The sequence below is a fragment of the Rattus rattus genome, chromosome 1 (genome assembly GCF_011064425.1).
Source record: "Rattus rattus isolate New Zealand chromosome 1, Rrattus_CSIRO_v1, whole genome shotgun sequence".
In the NCBI taxonomy this organism is placed as follows: Eukaryota; Metazoa; Chordata; class Mammalia; order Rodentia; family Muridae; genus Rattus; species Rattus rattus.
Window position 1 is genome coordinate 256,932,149 of NC_046154.1, and position 20,967 is coordinate 256,953,115.

Here is a 20,967-nt window from a genome sequence, read left to right on the forward strand (position 1 = left end):
TAAGTATATGTATGCTTCCATATCAATCTGGATGGCCTGCAGGGCAGGAACAATTCAGAGTCTCATGCTCCAGTTTACAAGCATCTGGAGGTCTTCATTGGCCCCTTGTCTGTACAGGGCCTGGACTTTATGCTGCAGAGTGGCTAAGCTGATTCGTCCTTTCCACCCCAGGACTGTGCCACTTGCTGGGAACCTAGGTGTGTGTCTTTTCCTCTCAGACCCTGCTCACTATGGCTAGTGTCCTGTTGAAGACTACCTTCCACAGTTTTCCCATGCCCCCTAATTCTCTGTGTCCATGGGTGCCTCCCAGAGCCAGACCCATTCTCTTCTCCACCTGCTTTTCCCTGGTTCTCTGTCCAAGTTGGTGCTCAAGTCACACCCACTGCTCCATTCATTCGTTCGCTTATTCATGTATATATATGAATATGTTGTGTTGTATGCTTATTGTGTGGTATGTGTGTGGTGCATACATGTAAGTGTGCAGGCATGCATGCCCGTGTATGTGCATGCTCATATGTGTGCTTGCCAAGAGCAGAGTAGGTGTCCTCCTCTATCCCTCTCCGCCTTATTGCCTTGAGAAAGGGTTTGTCAGTGAACGGGAAGCTCTCGGAATCTACCTTTCTGTGCTTCCAAACATGCTGCGGATTGCTTGTAGAGCAAGCGCTCTTACCCACTGTGCCGTCCCCCGCAGCCCCTGTGCACATGTATCTTTAATGATAGAAGTTTAGGACTCTATGTTTTAGCTAGCTGCTGGAATTTCTTCCTGAGATTTGTCTGTGAGCGGGTTTTAAGGCTTGTGTAGAAACAGAGTGTTCCCTGAACCGTTCCGTCCATGCAGTTTCCCACAGAAGGAACCAGTGACTAGAACCACAGAGAGAAAGAGAGACGTGGTATTTCACTGTAAAGATCTTGCCTGTTGATGGAAATTCTTCCCAATTTCAGGGCCCAGTGCATCTTCTGCACAACGCCTCGACACCTTGAAAGTCTCCTTGCTATCTCTTCTTCCATATGATTCCTTTCTTTGTTGGGGCCCCCGTCAGTCTTCTGAGTGGGGTGTGGGCGGGAAGGTTCCTCCAGCTGCCTTCAGTGGTCTGATGCCCTCTGTGGACAGAGGAACTGGCCAGCACCCTTGGTACAGTGTCTTTTCTCACTAGCCAGGGAGGATACTGCTCTGCTCTGAAGGGAAAGGCAGCATTGCTGAACAAAAGCCCATTGTCACGTTTCCTCAGATTCCATGGGTCAGAAGTGACTTATTCTACCTGTTGCTTTAACAGGCTTTCAGGGCTGCTTGGCTCTGAGTCAGCCTAGCAGATCTGTTTAGAATATAGCAAGCCCTTCCATTCCTTACCCACTTCTCCTCTTTGATCTTTTCTGACTTCGGAATTTCTAAAAGGAAATGTGGACACCCGAGATCTTCTCTCCACATTGTTACACCCGGGGGCCTTTCCTGTGTTCCCCCTTCTGTGGGCCCCACACTGTTGTAGGCTTTACTGACTACTTTTTTTTATACCTGGCCTTTTTCCACCACATAACATAATCCTGCATCTCAAGACCTGATCACTATTTTTATCCTAAGCCTCTTTTATCTCCGGGTTTCATGTTGTTACTACAGTGTTTCCTTGTATTCTTTTTTTTTTTTTTTTTTTTTTTTTTTTTTTAGCGTGATGGGATTTAGGATCATTACGGTTCCTTTCTTTGTCCCTGAATCATTTCTGTCTTTTCAGAGTTAGCTGTGGAATGGATGTCTTGACTTCCCATCTCTGTGCTTGACTTTCTGTAGATACCCGGTGATCCTGTCTGTCAGGCTCTGTGATGTAGGAGAGAAGCCGGAGGTATACAGGCAGAGAGCAGTAACTGGTCAGTGTGCAGGAAACAGTCAGAATACAGTAAAGGGTCAGGGTGTTGTGACTTGTCAGCACACGATAAACGGTCAGTGTCTGGTTAGGCAGTGACTGGTTAGGATCTTTAAAGGGACAGAAGCAGACAGTGTACAGCAATGACCAGGGTGTAGAATTTGTCAGTGTACAGTGTGGGGTCAATAGGTAGTGACTGGTCAGGGGATGCTGTGGGTCACTACACTCTGGTGTGCTGCCTGTGTTTTCTGAAGTGTGTGTGTGTGGTGTGTGTGTGTGTGTGTGTGTGTGTGTGTGTGTGTGTGTGTGTGTGTGTGTTTGCAGAGAAGCCTCTTTGGAAGAGGGCTTAGAGCCTAGGGTCAAGCAACCTCCGCCAGAATGGGCTGACCTGGTGGCACATCTGGGGCCCTGTAGTGCCCAGACATTTGGGTTATGTTGCATGAAGGACCTCCCTCTATTCCCATGTCACATGACCCCAGTTATATGTGCAGCCCTGACTTTCCAACAAGGGCAGGGGTCACGGGCATAATTGGCTAGCTGCTCACGTCTATGGAACCTGTCTTAGAATAATATAAACATACACGAGATCCCTAAGAAAGCCAATTATATTAAATGTAGTTATCAAGTGTTAAAAAAAAAATAAAAACCATTTTGAATCAAGGGTATGTTTGCGTCTTTATTAAAGCATTCCATGAAAAGCCTAGACGCAGAATGACTGTAATTTAAAATAATGGTGAACATAAGCAATGCGCTGGGATAGCCATAGACCTGTAACTTGATATGAAAATACCTGTGATTTCCGTTGGTGACAAAGTCACAGCCAAACTGTTGTGTTTACTGCCCGAGTGCCTAATTGAAGGAAGGTAGTATTCACTTTTACCTAGAGATATGTAAAATAGAAGACCCCCCCCTTCCCTTCCATCTGGATTCCCAGCTCTCAGGTCTGTGGCACGAGGGGACTGTCCCTCTTTGGGCAGCACACCACGTCTTCTTCAGGTAGCCATGCTGGCAGCGGCAGTTACTGGGGTATAGGGACTCAGTCACCTGCATCTTTGGTGGTGCAGCTCTTTGGCTAAGCACCTTCCCATCAGCAGGCTCAATGGAACCCTCAAATGGTGCCAACTCTTTGGCATGGTGAGGGGAAAGGGCACTATTCAGATGGCTTCTCTCCTCCACGCAGCTCTCAGCACCAGTTTCCCTGGCCTGCCAGCTCTTGGAATTCATTATGCCACAGTGTAAATGACTTTTTTTTAAAGGGTCTTTTCCTTTGTGTCCACAGCCCTTGGTGCCCCCTCCTGAAGCCTGTGGTAGTTTCCACTAGTCAGGCGAATGTGCCTTTGTTGCCTTATGCCGAATGCCCAGCGGGCCCCTCAGTCCACCGGCTCCTCTGGGTGCTTGGCTTTTTACCTGTAGTTTCTGTGAAGGGCGACAGCACCATGGCCTGCCAGCCCAGTAGGAGGAGGGCTTGGCACTTAGGGAAGGTTCCTTTGGGCCCTTAAAACTGGAGCTACGCACACGCTATCCATGGGAAACGAATTAATTGGTGGGCCATGAATTTCTCCAGGATCTTTCTTTTCCTTTTACAAATTCAGTTTGCAGAAAGATTTCTTCAGAGGGCTAGTTCTTTTTGGATAGTGATCAGATTGGGGACAGAGCAAATGTCAGGGGGTGGGCCTTCTCTCCTGATGGTGGGACCAAATCCGTGTGTATATGGTAAGCACCTGCCAAACCCTGGGCCCTTCGAAGTGGAACACACTGTTCCAGGTGAGCTGTGTAGGCTAGTGACCTTGGTGGAGGTCAGACTTCTCAAGATGGACAGAGCAGGATCCCGAGGCTGCCTCAGGGAAGGCTTTGCTGGAAGATTGGTAGGAGGGTAAGGTGGGGGCTATTATTTGATGGAGAGGCTCTGGGGAACTGCTCAAGAGAATGCCAAGTCCCTCCCATGGTAGATTCTGAATTGTTTAGTTGGTTAGCTGTTACAAGGCTCTTCTCAGTTGGGGTGGGAGTTCTGACTAACACTTGTCTCTTCAGGGGTCAGAGAGGGGTGTTGGCAGCCAAAGAGACAAATTGCTTTCTAACAACCCCTCTTCTGCCCTAGTGTGGGCATGGTAAAGTCTGGTCAGGCAGACAGAATCAAGTTTGGTTCACCAGTTGGCTCTCTATCTTTAATGGTATTGGTCATCCTGCTACTACAGACCTCAGTTTCCCCAAGTGCACCCAAAGAAGTTTGATCTTTCTGACCTCCAAGAGCCCTTCAGACCTGGCTTCTTTTATTGCATGACTTGTGAAGCAGAGGAACCTCAGACCCCAGACAACGCCCACCCCCACCCGGGCATGCATGCCACACAGGCTAAGCATAGGTCCCTGGCTCCTACCCAAAGCTCTGAGCTGAGCATTTGAAATCCGATTCAGGCAAAAATGCCTTCAGGCCTCCCGTGCTGGTCCTGGTGCTGTTAGCATGGAACGACCCTCTAAAAGGGACAGCACTGCCTTTAGCTCTGGGCCTCCAGACACAAATGCCGGCTCTTCCTTGCGGAAGAATGGAGGCGGCGGCAGGGAAATGCCTGCTGGCTTCCTCTGGGGCTGGCTGTGGGCATCTACTGCCTGTGCCATTGGGTGTCCCGCAGCTGGCTGGAGGCGGGCACACAGGAGGCCCAGGATCCAATGTGGTGGTGGGAAGGCTGTGTGTTTCTGGCCGGCTGTGCTATTTTCAAACCCCTCGAAACCGCCTACGGAGAGCAGCCTGCCCTGAACCTGTCTAGCAGCACATCAGACCGCCGGTCTTCCTTGTGGTTCCGCATTCTTCCCAGGACCTGGGGTAGGAGCCTGATGGGGGCTGGGCTCTCTTCCCCCACTAGCGGCGCCAACCCGGCCGCTCTGCAGTGAGTCCCCAGCGCACCTAGGTGGAGCCCGACCCGCAGTTTTCAGCTGGACCAGCCCCACCTGACCCGCCGGCACGCCAGACGGGGGCGCTGCAGGGCGGCCAGGTCCCCCGGGTCCCCTCCGCGGCCCAGTGCGCATCGGCAGCTCGGCGGCCCGGGCGCTGCACAGACGGCGGCAGGCGCGGGCCAGAGTCCGAGGCAGCGCGGCCTGGCCGCCTGGGCCGACAGAGACTCACGCCGCGCTCCCGTTCCCGCCGCAGCTCGCAAAGACGCCGAGCCGAGAGGCGGGCGCGCGCCACCAGCACCGGAGCATCAGCGTCCCGCGGGCGGCGAGGCGCGCAGCGTCTCCGGCCCCACCTGTCGGCGCGGCCACCCTCAGCGTCGCCCCCGGCGTCCCCAGCCAGCGCGGGCGGCTCGCAGCATCGCTGGGCCGGGCCTCGTCCGGGCTGCTGCGGCGGAGGCGCGCTCTCCCGGCTGGGCGCGGAGGCCCGCACCGTCCCGGCGAGGGGACCGGCCCGGCGGCTCCGGGCCGTGCAAGTTGGACTGCGGCGGACTCCGGCCGGGCCGCTCGGCCCCGGCGGCGGCAATGGTGCTGCGGCTCCGCGAACCGCGCGCAGCCCCGGCCCTGAAGCTGCCTCTGCGCGGCGGTGGCAGCGGCGGCGGAGCGGCCCCTAAGCCCCCCGCCGGGCGAGAGCGGGCAGCGGCGGCGGCGGAGCCCGAGAAGGCGGCGCCGGCAGCAGCGGCAACAGAGCAGTGGAGGAAGGCGACACCGATCTCTGGCGCGGGGCGACAGGCGACCGGAGCCGGGGCCGCGCCGGACCCCCAACCCGCCGGGCCGTTGCGCAATCCGCGGCCGGTCTGGGCCCTGCTGGCGGCGCGGCTCCGGGGCGGCGGCGGGGCTGATTCATGGGGCCGCGGCGGCCAGTCCCCGCTCCCGGGCCCCGGCGCCCCGCAGCGCGCGATGGTGGCCGAGTGGCCGGAGCGGCGGCCGCCGCGGCCCGAGACTTTCTGCTAACCTCCCCGCCCCCGCCCGCCCCCTCCCCGACGCCCTCCCCCGCGCCGTCCCCTCCCCCTGCCCAAAAGACACAGATCGCCTCCCGGAGTGGCGCCTCCAATCGCGGCGGAGCGCGGCGTTGGCGGCGGATGGAGGGCGCGATCGGGCGGCCAAAGCGGCTGCACCCAGCGGGGCGCTGATGCGGCGCCTGGACCTTCGTTGCGCGACTTCGGGGGCGTCGGCCGAGTTGGCACTCCGCGATGCAGCTCCTGAAGGCGCTCTGGGCACTCGCAGGGGCCGCGCTCTGCTGCTTCCTCGTCCTGGTGATTCACGCACAGTTCCTCAAAGAAGGTAATAGTCCCCGGCGCGCGCGGTACCCCACACTGCTCGCGGCGGCCCCTGCGCGTGATACTGCTTCCAGCACCTTCCAGCGCTGCCAGCGAGGTGGGCCGAGGCTCTGCGGGGCCAGAGTGGCCGATGGCGCGAGCCTTCTCGAAGCCCAGCGCTGGATCCGCCGCCCCTCAGTGCCTCTGGGCTCATGGTCGGCACCGATTAGGTGCTAGCCCGGGCGTGCTGGGGCCTGGCTAGCTCCGGGGTAGTCCTGGAGCCCAGGCTAAAGCCCAGGCTGCGGTTGCCATCCCCTGCCCCGCAAGGCTCGGTGGCAGTTGCGCCTACCCGCATGCCATCGACCCTCGGTAGGTGGCACCAGCGTTCCACTTTGGTAGCCTGGCTGAAGCCAGCGCTGAACAGGCCAGCACTGAATGGATTGGGGGCTGGGGAAGCAAAGGTGTCAAGGGGTGAGGACTGGAGAAACTAAACCCATGTCCCCAAGCTGCTTTACAGATGGGGTCCGGTACATACCAGACTTAGGTGGGCAGAATTCTTCATCACCAGAATGCCTAGAACTTGAGAACACTCAAGTTCTGGGTTCCGTTGCCCTCCTTGTCCCTTCTAGATTGCAGGATTTGTCCCATCCGGTTCTGGAGACTCTGCTGAGGCTTGTGTGGTACACATTGGACTCTTGTGGTCACAGCGACCCTTTGAGACTCTTTCCATTGGCTTGTTTGGTGTGCATTGGTAGGCAGCAAATAGTGGACACTCTGTTGGGAACTTCTTGCCGCTTGGTCTTGGTGTCTCTGGGCTCAGCCTGCTCTGGCGGGCACCCAGTGCTGCTGGTGCACTTGCACAGACCATGCCTGTACTGGTTAACCCTCCCCTAGGTCAGTAGGAAACGCTAAACCCTGGAAAGTATTGGTACAGATTCCTACAACTCTTCTCACTAGCTCCAGGTTCCTAAGGGTGATAGGGCTTGCAATATTCTAGAGCGTTTTTGCCTAAATAGTGAGCTTCTGGATGCTGGGAGCTACCTGGATCCTGTGAGCATTCTGGCTTGCTACATACATTGTTACATTGTTCTCCCTTGAATTCCAGTGCTACTTCGGAGAAAGTAGCTGGTTTTGCTGTAGGCAGGTAAGCCTGCTCAGGTGGTCTTGGAGTTGGAGGCTGGTCTTCCCACAAGCTTAGGTGACCTACTTCATAAGGGGGTGGTTCTGCCAGAGTCTGGATAACTTTCCTGTAAATATAAGTCATTCAGCCCCTCCCCTCACCCCCAGTATCAAGTTGGTATCATCTGCTAGACAGCTGTGGGGGGTGGAGACCAACACGGTGTGCTCAGACCCCAGGGCATCGGGTCCTTATGCTTTGAATCCTTGTTTGGGATACAAGTTCTCTACCCTTTCCACTGCTTCTTTGTTCTCTGGGTATTCACCTGAGGGGAAAACATGGATACTTAAAGCATTGGGCTTCTCTGGGTTCATCTAGCCTGTTTGAGTTACTGTGTTGTAATGAGCAGTCATATGTGGCCCCAAAGAGATGCTGCTCATTTGGAGACATCCGACCCATGGATGGGTTCCTTCTGCCTGGGACTGGTGGGGACAAACCAGTCCCAGAGTCTCTTAAAGCTGTTAGATTTGGTCCTTTGGTCAAGAGGGAAGTTCATGTGTCCCCGGAGGTTAGGTATGAGGTCACAAAGGCAGGGTGCATTGGCACCTGTGTTCTGGAGTGGAGGCTAATGTTCCCTGAGGGTGGATTTGCAGGACAGCCCTTTATCTGCAGGGAGCCTGGGTATTTGGTGTGGGTAGACATGTGCATGTTGTGGTAGATGGTAGAGTAAGGCAAGGAGGTGGGGCCAGCATGGGCTGGCCATGGGGTCATAGAACAGGAAGGCAGTGTCTTGGAGGCTGCTCTTGAGGAAAAGCCCAAGTGGTTACCCAGCCTTCCCTGTGGGGACTTGTGAGCCCTGGTGTCCACTCTGACTTGTTTGCTTCTGTAACCCAGGATCCCAGTCCCCTTTGCTGTTACTTTCTGTCAGATAGGTCAGGGATGGCATCCCTGTACTTGTTTGCATGTTTGTTTCTTTGTTTGTTTTTCTTTTTCAGTCTCTGGTGGTTAGAAGCAGTAGCCTCGGGATAGGCCTTAGGGTGTGCCATGAGAGGCAGAAGACTGTGGTTCCCAGGGGAGTCACAGGGCCCTTCTGGGAGGCTTGGGTCACAGACTGGAATCTGCTAGGAGAGAGGGAGCTAAGCTTGGACAAGTGCGACTTGTTGCCTGGGGATGGGGTGAGAAAGAGCCCTATAGGTAGCCATTTCCACGAAGCTGGTTTTTCTCCCCGAGGGGTGAAGAATGGGAGGTCCAGGGAGCCATTTTTTCCCACACTTTCTCTTTTGTGTGGAGATACGGGCTACCCCGTGGCTAATCCATCCCACTCTGGCTGGCCTGTCTTGCAGCGATTGCAAAGATGAATAGGGCTGTGAACCCGGAGAGAGAAGAATTGTGGTCCTAATTGCAGCCCCGGCGTGTCCAGTTTCTGTCAGAACAGGTCTCACTCACCGTGCCGTCTCAGTGGAGGTAGCCAGAGGGCTGGAGCAGGTGACCAGAGCTAAAGTATGGGGTTCAGGCATCAGTGGATATTACCAGCCTTGCTTGTTTGTGCGCTGTTTGTACAGTCTCTAGCTTCTCGGATCTAGGACAGGTCAGGACAAGGGTGGGTGAGGCTTGGATCCTACTGCCTCATTTGAGCAGAGCAGGGTGGGTGGAGGATGGAAGGCAGGGGGAGCAGGAGGCTATGCTCACAGGTTTTTGTTGTTTGTTGTTTTGTTTTGTTTTTTGTTTGTTTGTTTTTATGTGGGACTTGGGACAAGGAGTTAGGGTAACAGCTGGGATTATGAACATTCTTGAATGTTTGAAGCACCTGGGCCAGGGCACAGCAGCACAAGCTATGATTTAGATGCTTACCACTGTAGGAAAACCAAAACAGTACAGTGAGACTTGCAGCCCAGCCCTGGCTGGTCCATGGATTTCTGACCCGTGAGACCGAAAGGAGACAGTGCCAAGATTTAACCCACCAAGCCTTTTGTCTGGCAGAGGCATCCCTGTGTTTCTTCATTAGCTGCGGATTTGAGGTTTAACTCTCTGTCCTTGTAAATCCTATTGATAGCTAGGCGAGCGTTGCATGAGCCAAACTTGCTTTTAAAAAGCCTCTTTCTCGGGTTAATATCGGGAGCTTGGTGAGGGAGATGAACACCTGTGTCTGGCTGCCCCAGCACCAAGTCCCAGCATCTGAATTCCCCAGAACTTAGACTCCCCTCACCCAGTGTTATCTCCCTCAGCTGCCCCCAGAGCTGACTGTTGATTGAGCAAATAGGATTCAACTTTTTATTTAGTTAGCTCACTACTTTGGAAGTCAAGTCTCTTCTGTGAGCCTGCGTGGTCACGCTGAAAGGGACGCACTTAACCCTGGGCAGGAATGCAGGGGTACTGGTTGTATCTCAGTAGAAATCACTAAGTGACACCATCCACGTAAGACCTACACTGATCTCCAGACGCTTGTATAACTCCGACATTGGTCAGTTTGTTTATTTATTGTTTCTTTAGGGATTTTTGTGTGTGTTTCCCTGTGTGTATGCTCGTATGTCCGTGTGTGTTTAAGGGTTGTACCTGCACGTGTAGAAGCCAGAGGTCAAACTTGAATGTCTTTCTTTAGATGCTGTGACCTCCAACCCCCTGAGACAGGGTCTCTCTCTGCTTTGGAACTCGCTGACAAGCTAGGTGGACTGGCGGTGAGCCCCAGGGACCTACCTGTCTGCTTCTCCAGTACTGGAACCACAGGCTACAATTCCAAGCCCAGGTTTTAAATAGGTCTATTTGTTTGTTTCTTCGTTTGCTTGTTTATTTACTTCATGATTTCTGTGGATCAAAGTCATATTCTCGTGCCCACTGGCAAGCACTTTACCAATTTCCCTATCCTCATGGTTGTAGACCATCTTTAAAAAAAAAAAAGATAAAATAAAAAGACAAAGAGACAGGCATAGAGGCGCACACCTTCAATCCCAGTGCTCAGGAGGGAGAGGCGGGCAGATCTCTGTGAGTTTGAGGCCAGCCTGGTCTACCGAACAAATTCCAGGACATCCAGGGCTGCTGTTACACAGAGAAACCCTGTCTTAAGAAAATAAAAAGAAAAGCAAAACAAGCAGAAACAGACAAAGAGTTTGAACAACATACCAGTTACTAGCCCTAAGAAATTATTAAAAAAAAATACCTGATAGGGATGGAGAAATGTCTCTGCAAGTAAGAACACTGGCACCTTTTGCTGAGAACCTGAGACCTGCAACTCACTCCCAGGCGATCTGAAGCCCTCTTCTGACCTCCATGGCGACCAGACACACACCACATGGCAAGCAGACATACATTCAGGCAAAAATATTCATACAATGAAAATAAAGTCTTTATTTAGTTTACAAAATTATTGCATTTAAAAAGTGTATCATTCCTGTTATAAATTCGTGCTTCTCTGTACAGGCTGTGGCAGTGGGTGGGGACAGGTGGAGCCCACTGGAGTTGGAACAGCCTGTGGCTGTTCACAACAGTCGATGTTCTTGGTAGAGGCCGAGCTCTGCTTGGCTCTAGCCTAGATCCCACGTTGTACTGAGGGGCTGAATCCTGGGTGTTTAAGGCAAGTCTTTGCAGACCCGTGTCCTCGCAAGTTCCCAGTCTGGATCTCACACCCTCTCCAACGTAGCTTGGGGCTGCACGTAGAGGGTTCCGGCTTTGCTCATGGATTTCAGAGCTCCCCGTTGCAGTCTTCCCCATCCTTATCAGGATGCAGAGCTCCGAAAGGTCTGCGAGAGGGCAGGGCCTGTGCCTTCCGCATGTCCAACGTCTGCTTCTCCTTAGCCTTCCTGGAGACTTTACTGAGAGGCTAGGTAAGCAAGCGAGCAGCTGCTAGAGAGGGATGGGGATTGGAAAAGCATTAAAATAACCAGCTCCTTTATCATCATTTACTATCACTTCCTGCGTGACACAGAATCTAAATAAAACCCACATCCACCGTAATGGGATTCTCATCTGCCGAATGTCTGACAACTGTGAAAGTGAAAACATGAAGGGGCTGGTAATAGAAGAGACTGCACACTGGCTCACCATGGCTTGCCAGAAGCAGCAGCTTCCCAGCTCTCCAGCACAGAGCCAGAGGGAAGACCCACGAGACAAGGTAGCGATAGGGATGAGCCGTGCTAGGGTATCCGAACAGTCTGTCCACTTGGGGACTCGCTGCCTAGTTACATAGCTGGTCTTCCCTGTGCATCTCGGGCAACTCGGTATTCTATCCTGCTGTGGCATAAACCTGGTATTTGAAAGCCAGGCTCGATCCTTGATTCTGGCGAACGAACTGCTTGCTCAGCTCAGGCAGTGCGTAGAACATGCGTGTGTGTGTGTGTGTGTGTGTGTGTGTGTGTGTGTGTGTGTGTGTGTGTGTGTTCTTAGTATTTGTTAATATACAGAGTGTCAGAGGGGGCAGCCTTAGGATGTCCACTGCTGACCTTTTAGTAAGTAAGGTGTTTGTGTTCGTGCATACGATTACCTATTAATTAAATCTGCGATGTTTGCACCGTACGTAATTTGCATGAGCATATAAATTCATGAGCCTGTATTATGAACTTGATTAAAATACAGCTGTGTAATGAGGGTGATAGTGGGGGCCGCTCCCTCTCCTCGTTTCTATACAAGTGAGTCCCTGGGTGTTGTGGGAATGTCTGTAGCCTCCTATGGCCCGAGCGTACGTGGAATCCTCACAGGGACTCACGAGTCTGCCTGTGGCCCATGGATGCCAGCCCACATTTTCTTTCCTAAGTGGGCTCTGCTCCTTCTGATCTCTTTCCTTCATCCTCGGGCCCCATCCTGCCTGTGTTGCAACCCCTCCCCACAAGGCTCCTCTTTTCCTTTCACTTGGATATCATCTGCAGCTTAACTCACCCTTGACCATGAGGTGTGGCACTGTAGTGCTTAAGTACACACATTGTACAAACCAGGTACACACACATATACACACAGATATGCATACCACAGCACATCATATGTACCACATAAACGTGTTCCATATGCACATATTCTGTACAGTCACATCATATATGTACATACAAGACATATACATGCATACCCCATATTAACACCACATGCAGTCATACTACCCATACACAACATATGTATTCATGATGTACAACTATACTACATATAAATACATACCACACTCATACATCCACTGTAGACCAAATAAACACAGCACATGTATACACACACCATATGTGCACGTAACAAACATGTACATTGACACCTCATTACAATCTTTCCCATATATTTGTGGCTTATTAATACCTCATGCACATGTAGTCAACATGCATGCATGATATATTAACATGCCATGCAAATATATCCCACATATACACATAACATATTAATACCTTATATACTTTAATACCCTCATACCACAAAGACAAAGACACACTTGGCAACCACACAAACCACACACATGGAATGTATACATATACTGTATACCTATAAACAAAATAAACACCAAACACACACCACGTATGCACATCATATGTATATATCATGCACATTTAATATATATGTATAGCATACAAAATACATAAACACATCATACTCTGCATACATACATATACTATGTATGTTGTCCATGTACACATACAGATACACTACAAATATGTGTTCATGCTTTATCACACAGATACTATGCAAACAACATCTATTCACACTTCCTACAGACAGAACACACAACATACACTGTAGATACATTCATGTAAAGCACATACATTCCATGTGCCACACATACTATCATACCACATTACTTCCCAGATACATGCCACATTCCATTCACAGCCAATACAAGCGCACGCCCCCACAAATACATAACTTAAATGAGCACGTTGCATGTGAAAACACATATGATACATATATCCCACACAAACCCACACCACACCTGCAAACACATACGGCACACACATCCTACACATAAATGTATGCCACACACACACACACACACACGCACACGCACACGCACACGCACACGCACACATACATGTATCTATCCCACACAAACACACATTACACTTGCTGACGCCATGCGTCAGGCCTGTTCTCTGCTTTTGCTGCCCATCCTGTGTCTGGCACCCAGGCGCCAGGCCTTCCCTGAGCATTCGGAATACCACAGAGGCCAGGGAGTGTCTAGAGGAAGGGAAAACAATGCATTTCCATGGAAGAAGTGTGGCCTACTGAGAACTAAGAGTAGGCTTTGGGTTCCTTAGGGTAGGGCCAGGAGGTCAATGGGAGAAGACAAACCTCATGGTCTCTTGGCATGGCAGACAGGTGGTGCATGGAGTGGAATAACTCAGGCCCTGTTTAGAGCAACGGGGCCTCAGCACATCAGTTGAGTAACCATGACACTGGTCCTGGCTCTCGCTGTTCTGCCTGGGTCCCTTTTATTCCTGCTTGGGTGAATGCTAGAGAATTCATGGAAAGGCTTGACCCTGGCTCTGTGTCCTCTTAGCGCTGTGATTGTCTACTGTGTCCTGTGGCCCCCCCTGGTTTGGTAATGGTGGTGGTGGTGGAGATGGTGGTGGTAGTGGTGGTGGTAAGGAGAGGGGGATCCCATAAGATTGACAGGCCTCCACAATCTTATCTAAGAGAGGAGCCTCCCATGAGGAAAGTGAAATTCTGGCCTGTATAAGGGGCCAGGTGGCCAGGGGTGGCCACACAGGTTCACATCAGGACTGGAGCCAAGCCTGGGGTCTAGGGCACACAAAGGAACTAGAACAGATGGCCTGGTGAGGGTGATGGGGACCCCTTGTTCTTACGCTCATTTCCTTCAGCTCTCGTGGAGGGTTCATCCAGGGGTACACTCAGTGAGTTGGGTGAAGACATTTTCCAGGAGGCCGGTGTCCTGGTTACTAAGTGCCAAGGCAACAGTAAGGGCCACATCCGAGTGGGTAGTGCTACAAAGGTCATGCACTGTGGATAGGTGGTAGGGGAAGGGTGGATCAGCCCCTGTCCTGGGCAGCCGCTGCTCTGTAGTTCCTCTGCCCTGGCCCCAGCTGGACTATGTGCTCAGCTCAAGGGTAGGCCCTGTCTGGAATCTCACTGTGCCTCCATGGAACTGACAAAAGCCAAGGCACTGTCACCTTCTACAGAGAAGGATGAGCAAACATTGGCAGTCGGGAAGAAGTGGTGTCCCTCAGGAAGGCCTGGCTTCTACGGCTGGTGCCTGTATCCTGCTCGACTCCTAGTTGCTGGCCCTGGCACTGTTGGATGTGTTCTTGAAGCCCCCGTCTAGACTCCACTGTACACGGCTGGCAACCTTCACAATGCCCAAGAGATCTTAGCCCTTTTCTTCAGCAAACAGGCACCTCGTTGGAACAGCATGGCAGGAAGTGGAAGCTAGGCTCACCATACACATCCCCAGCCCCATCTCGTAGACATCTGGGTTCACTGCCACAGACAGGCTCCAAGGTCTCCATCGTTTGGAGAAAGTTTCCCAGTGAGTGAGATCAGGCTGGCTACTTTATGCATGTGACACTTAGTGTGAGTGGAAGGACAGAGGAGGTCTTAGAGCAGTGACATCCCCTGCCCCTGCCAACTCTCTGCTGATCTGTCCTGTTCCCACAGACAGACCTGGGTCTAGCTTGGATAATAGAACATAACTTTGAAACTATCCCAGCCCACCCATGTGAGGATGACTCAGGCAGATCCCTAGGGTGAGGCACCAGCCATGTGCTGCGAGTTTTATGTCAACTCGACACGAGTTAGAGTCATTTGACAAGAGGGAATTCAGTTGAGAAAATGCCCCTGTTAGACTGGCCTGTGGGCCATCCTGTAGTACATCTCCTTGATTGATGATTCATGCGGGAGAGCGTAGCTCACTGTAGTCAGTGCTATTCCTGGGCTGCTGGTCCTTGGTGATCTAAACGCAGGCTACACAAGTCTCGAGGGGCACATCTGTAAGCAGCTCTCCTACAGCCTCTGTATCAGCTCCTGCCTCCGGGTTCCTACCTTGAGTTCCTGCTCTGACTTCCCGCAATGAATGACTGTCTATCATCTTATAGTCGTAAGATGAAATAAACTCTTTCTTTCACAAGTTGCTAATGGACATGGTGTTTTATCATAACAATAAAAGCCCAGAAGCTTAGATGAAACTTGGTACCAGGATTAGGGTATCGCTATGATGGACTTAACCATCTTTCGGGGGAGAACTGTGGGGGGATTTTTTAACTTCAGCCTAGAAAAGTCATTGGGTTCCCAGAGCTCGATGAGAAGTTGTAGGAGCTTGGAAGATGATGCTGAGAACAGTGCAGATGATGGGGGCCTGACCCCTAAAGTTTCTTAGGGAAGCAGAGACTCCACCAGGAGTCATCACTGAGGCAGAGTCTTCTGGGAAATCTTTTCTTCAGAGTCAGCAGCACATGGTGGGTGTGGGCCCAAAGTGATCAAAGTCATACCTGACGTTGACAGCCGAACTCGGCAATGTCAGTCTCCCGGGTGGAGCTGGTTTTGAAGAGGTCGGACATGGAGACCTCACACTGAGACTTTGTGTTAGCCAGGGTTCTCTAGAGTCACACACCATGAGGGGTTGGGACAGGCTGTTAGTAATTGCGGTGGAAGCCCCAGGATTGACAGGGTCATGCACAGAAGTGGAGGCCGGGTACCATGTATAAATGCGAGTTCCTGAAGAGAGACGGAGTTGCTGCCGGTGACAGTGTATCCCAGTTGCAGAGCCTCCAGCATTAGGGACATGCCAGTATCATGGGATGACAGCCAAGGACAGCAGCAGCCATGGAGTGGAGCTGCCCTTGATCTAGGAGAAAAGCTACATAGGCTGTAGAGGACAGAGTTGGAGAAGTGGCCCAGATGTCTGACACTGCCCCTTTTACACTGTCGGACATTGGTTTTACTTGGATTAGGTTGTGACTGTGCCCTGGTTTCCCCCACCACTGTCCTTAGAGTAAGAAAGTAAGTCACTTATGTCTGATCTTACGGAAGCCCTCAGTTGCAAGATTTTAGAATTTTAGGGAAATTTTAGCTATTTTAGAGAAACTTGGAGCTTTGGCAGAGACTGGACATTTCGATGAAACTGAACTCTTATTAAAGGGTTTCGATTTTTAAAGATTCTCAGACATGTAAAAGTCGGATTGTCGTGCACAATGATATTAATATTAATATGGGATGTTGAAGATGGTAACATTTTAACAGTAACATTTGTGTGTCAAGCTGACAAAGGATCTACTGTGGTGGCTGGTTTTACGTTAACATGACACAAGGTAGAGTTATTTTTGAAAGCGGAAGCTTCACTTGAGAAAATAATCCCCCTCCATATTGACCAGAGGGCAAGCCTGTGGTATAGCTTCTTGATTGATGATTGGTATGGGAGGTCCCACACACTGTGAGCAATGCCACCCCTGGGCTGGTGGTCCTAGGTGCTATAAGAAAGTAGGCTGAGCAAGCCAGTAAGAAGCATTCCTCCATAGCCTCTGCGTCAGTCCTCTCTTCTGCTTTCCTGCTTAATGATAGTGTGTGACCTGGGAATTATAAGATGAAATAAACCCTTCCCTCCCCAAATTGTTTTATGGTCATGACATTTTACCACAGCAGTAGAAGCCCACTGTAGGACTAGCAGTGCCTTGGGCCGTGAGTATTTGCTTGTTCTCTCGTTGCTTCTCTTACTTTGTGTGTTGTTTCTTTGTTGTGGGTAATGCTTCAGACAATGTAGAAGCTGAGTTTGTCAGGGAATAGCCTCTGTTGACAGGGAGCACCCACCTCACTCCCACTCTGGTACAGCACATTCTGTTGAAAGTCTAAATGGTTCCAGCCATGGCCTTGCTCTGAGAGCTGCCAGTTGGCTATTCCAGAAGCGTGCATAGAGCCTGCACCTGTCTGTCACATGCCTTCTGTGGGGACAGAGGACCCAATAGACCCTGTTTTCTCATGCCGCCCCTGGGCTCAGGTGCAGAAGGGAAAATTGTCTTGCTGACCATGTTAACAAAAACATGATCCTGGGTAGCAGGGACAACTGGGGTGGGCCATGCAGGTGTGGGCCTCAGTGTATTGGAGAGCTGCCACCGTAGGCCTCAGGACAATGGCTCCTGTTGACTTGACTTAAAATGAGCATTGGGGGCTCCAGATCCATAGCATGGACCCCAAAGGGCCTGGAGTGACTGGTGTCAGCCAGAGTGGCCACAAAGATACTGGGCCCCTGTTTTGTGGGACATCTCTAGATAGTCAGATAGCAATCCTGCCTCTTGTATGTGTGCTTTTATAGACTGATCTGGGTTTAATGGTTCTCTGAAGCCAGGGTACACAGAGTGCGTTGTAGCCTGCCTACTTTCTGACCCCTTGAGTTGCTCAAATGTGGACCTTGCTTCTATCAGCGCCTCTTGTGGGTTGGAACGAGGCCCTAGGCTCCACCCCTTTTCCAGTTGTTTGGCTCCAGGAGGGAGGCTGGTAGATCAGACTGCTGGGCGTCTCCCTAAGCTAGGTCTCTCTGCTCACTGGTAACCCCTCAGGGATACAAGATCTCCTTGTGGAAATAAGTTGGCTGCAGGGTCAGCGTTTACCTTGAAGTAAGGATGGGGTCATCTCTGCAGTGACAGAGAGGCAAGGCACAGATCTGGGGGGTGCTGAGCATGCACACGGGCCTGGCAGGTGACCAAAGTGACAGCTCTTAGCTGTCACCTCATTTAATCCTCAACCCACCTTCGAGGAGAGTGACTGTTTCAAGACTGCCCTTGAGGAAACTCAAGGACAGAGTCACAGAATCTTGGCTACAGCTTCTGAGGTAGGAACTTGAAGGCTAGGCAAGGACCAGGTAACCATTCCAGGGCCCTGTCTAGACCAGCTTCCAGTGAGTAAATCCAGCAGCTGTGTGCCCTGGAATGTTACCTGAATGACTGGGGTGTACCTGCAAGACACAGATTCTAGAAGTTTCAAGACGGTAAGAGGCCACCTACAATCTGACTCCTTGACCATCCCCTAGGCCAGGTTCAAATTGAGTCATTGTGGGCTGCAGCAGATTGACCTCTGATGCTGAGGGTGGCTTCTAGTTAATGGTCCCTGGCTCCAACATCAGGGACAGCCACTGGCTGTTTCTCTGTGTGTCCCTGTCTCATGTTGGGCAGCACAGGGCCTGGTACATCTAAAAGCTCTACATCTGGGCAAACAAGCCACAGCCTAGGACAGCGGTTCTCAACCACCCTAATACTATGACCCTTTAGTACAGTTCCTCATGCTGTGGTGACCCCCAACCATGAAACTTTATGTTGCTGCTTTATAACTGTAATTTTGCTACTGTTGTGAATCATAATACAAATATCTGATACTCAACCCCCAAAAGGGTCAAGACCAACAGGCTGAGAACTGCTGTTTTAGGACAAGAACCAGCAGACGCTTCAGGAGCCAATAGGCAGACCTGTCCTCCAAGATCGTCCTGTGTGGAGCCTCCTGGGCCCATGTGATCCTTCTGGGTATATTTAGAAGAGGTCATGCAGCCTTTAAAATATACACTTTCCAAAGCCAGCGTCTGCCTTGGAGAAGGCGGATTTTATTAGGCAATTCCCTCTCTTCGGAGGAGCAGAGAGGCAGTGAAGCAGGCCCTCCGATTCGCCTCGCCGATAGAGCCTGAGCCCTCCTTATAAATAACTCCAGCTTTCACAGAGACACAGAATGCATCTTCAGACCTCCTGTCCCCAGGGAACACCCGCACAGTGACAGCTCCTTGTTCTTCTGCCTGTTGCCGTGGGGACAACCTTAATAGACATGCCAGACTCCTTTTAGTGTGCAAGTAGCAGTGCTTACTGAATGCAGGCTCAGGGGACGTGTGTTGGGGGAAGGCAGTGAGGGTGGCTGGCCAGGGTTCCCTGGGCTGATGGGGAGGCTGGAGCAGGAACGGAATCCACATACTCTGAGGACAGGATGCTTTGAGGGGTCATCGATTGGCTGGTCCCCAAACAGGTGAACCCAGAAACTCAGTGTTCCTTTTTCAGGCTAAAACTCTTCACAGATATGACTTGGGGATGCTATTGATGTGTCTGAAATACAGGAACAAGCTCTTGTATAGAAGAGACACGCTCCCCCGCCTCTCCCCCACCACACACATGCAAACAACAAATGCTCGTGCACATAACACCAGGTGTTGGAAGTGACATGTGAAACTGGAAGCAGTGTCTGGGGACATTCTGCAGAGAACACGCTCCCCTAGAGCCTGTGGGGAACATGTCTCGGCCTACACCTTGATCTCAGATCAGGCTTTAGGTATCCAAAGCAAAACTATCTTGTTTTACTCCATGAGTTTGTGGGAAATCATAGGCTAGTTTCAAGAAACAGTGGCTGCATACACAAATAACAGAAGGATCCTAAGAGCCAGGAGTTGGAGCCCACCCTTGTATGTGTAGTGTGTGTGTGTGTGTGTGTGTGTGTGTGTGTGTGTGTGTGTGTGTGTGTGTGTGTGTGTGTGTGTATGGTATATGTATTGTGGTATATCCATGTGGTGGTGGTGTGTATGTGTATGTGAGGTGTGTACTGTGGAGGGCACAGGTATGCATATATATATGTGATGTTTACGTATGCTGTGTGGTATGTGTGTGTTGTATGCATAAACATGTATATGTGTTCATTTGCATGTATGTGTGTGGTATATGTATATGGTGTGTATGTATGTATTGTCTGGGTGTAATATATGTATGTATGTGGTATATTCTGTATTCGGTGTGTGTTCCTATGCATGCTCTGGGCAGATAGCTCCTGGGTCAGGTCAGGACCTGATTCCTCTCCTCTTCTACACCTCCTGGAAGTCCTGGGGGGAGGGGCAGATGTTTTGTCTTCATGAAAGTGAAGGTGTGACTTTCTGATAGGGAGATAGGATCCCACAGGAATGGCCTCTTGAGCTGGGGCTTCAGACAGAAGCTGGTGTTCCCATCAAATTGGTTTGGGATGGGAAATCCAGAAAAATACTAATATCCTTCCACACACAAATTCATCCTCCTCCCAGATCAAGGGCGCATACCGCTGTCGGCCTGCAAGAGAGTTTTACACGGGATGCGGATGGCATTTTTCATTTTAATGGCATGAGTTTACTTTTATGGCTGCCTTCTATTTATGGAATGGCACTGGCTCTATTTACAGGGTGATGGAAAGTGTCTTTTTCATAGTAAAGTGATGCGTGGACATGCTGAAGTCCCTGGTCACAGGGTGGGTGGGACTTGATGGAAGGTCCAGATAGGTGTGTGGAGGCCAACATGGACCGTGGCATGAGGAGGTTTGCTCCAGCCATAGCAAGCTTGCAAGGTGATCTGATGTCAAAGATACCATACCAGGGGAGACTAATGGATAAGGATTCTACTAAATATCTTTTGATATTAAAAAGGTGGCCATGTCCTGGAACGGTGATGACAAGTGGCCCCAAAGTAGGCAGCTTTAAAGACTAGTTTACCTTCTTGCCGGTTAGAGGTCAGATGCTTGAAATTGAAGTGTCAACAGAGTGGGCCCTTCTAGGGGATCTAATGCAGAGCTGTTGTAGGCCTCTTTCCTGTCTACTGATGGCTGCCGGCAGCCACACATTTTCCTAGCTCGTAGCTGCTTTGCTACAATCTCTGATCTTGCTTTCCACAGGAAGGGCTCTTAAGATCCACTCCAACTATCTTGGTCTCATCTCTAGATGCTATACTGTATTACAAATAGTGCTGGATGCCAGGGTTCGGTGGACACATCTTTAAGGCCACTCTTCAGCCCATCATCATGTGGGGATATGGGAGAATTGCATTCGTTGCTCTGGGGTCCCAAGAACATTTGTGACTACCTTTCAACATGAGAGATTCAAGGCTGTTGTGTGAGGCCAGGTGGG

General features: G+C 51.2%; 1 protein-coding gene across 2 annotated transcripts in view; it reads left to right on the top strand.

Annotated features, from left to right (window-relative positions):
• The window catches only part of Tafa5 (TAFA chemokine like family member 5), a 219,488-nt gene that overhangs the window by 73,250 nt on the left and 125,271 nt on the right, over positions 1-20,967 (top strand). Inside the window, exon 1 of one of the 2 annotated variants that reach the window (XM_032919243.1) lies at positions 5,822-6,080. The exons of the other annotated variant lie outside the window; for it this stretch is intronic. Within the exon in view, the coding sequence (XP_032775134.1) occupies positions 5,990-6,080 (91 nt within the window). The 5' untranslated portion in view covers positions 5,822-5,989. Of the gene's footprint in view, positions 1-5,821; positions 6,081-20,967 lie in introns of those variants that run through there. 2 annotated transcript variants of the gene reach the window in all.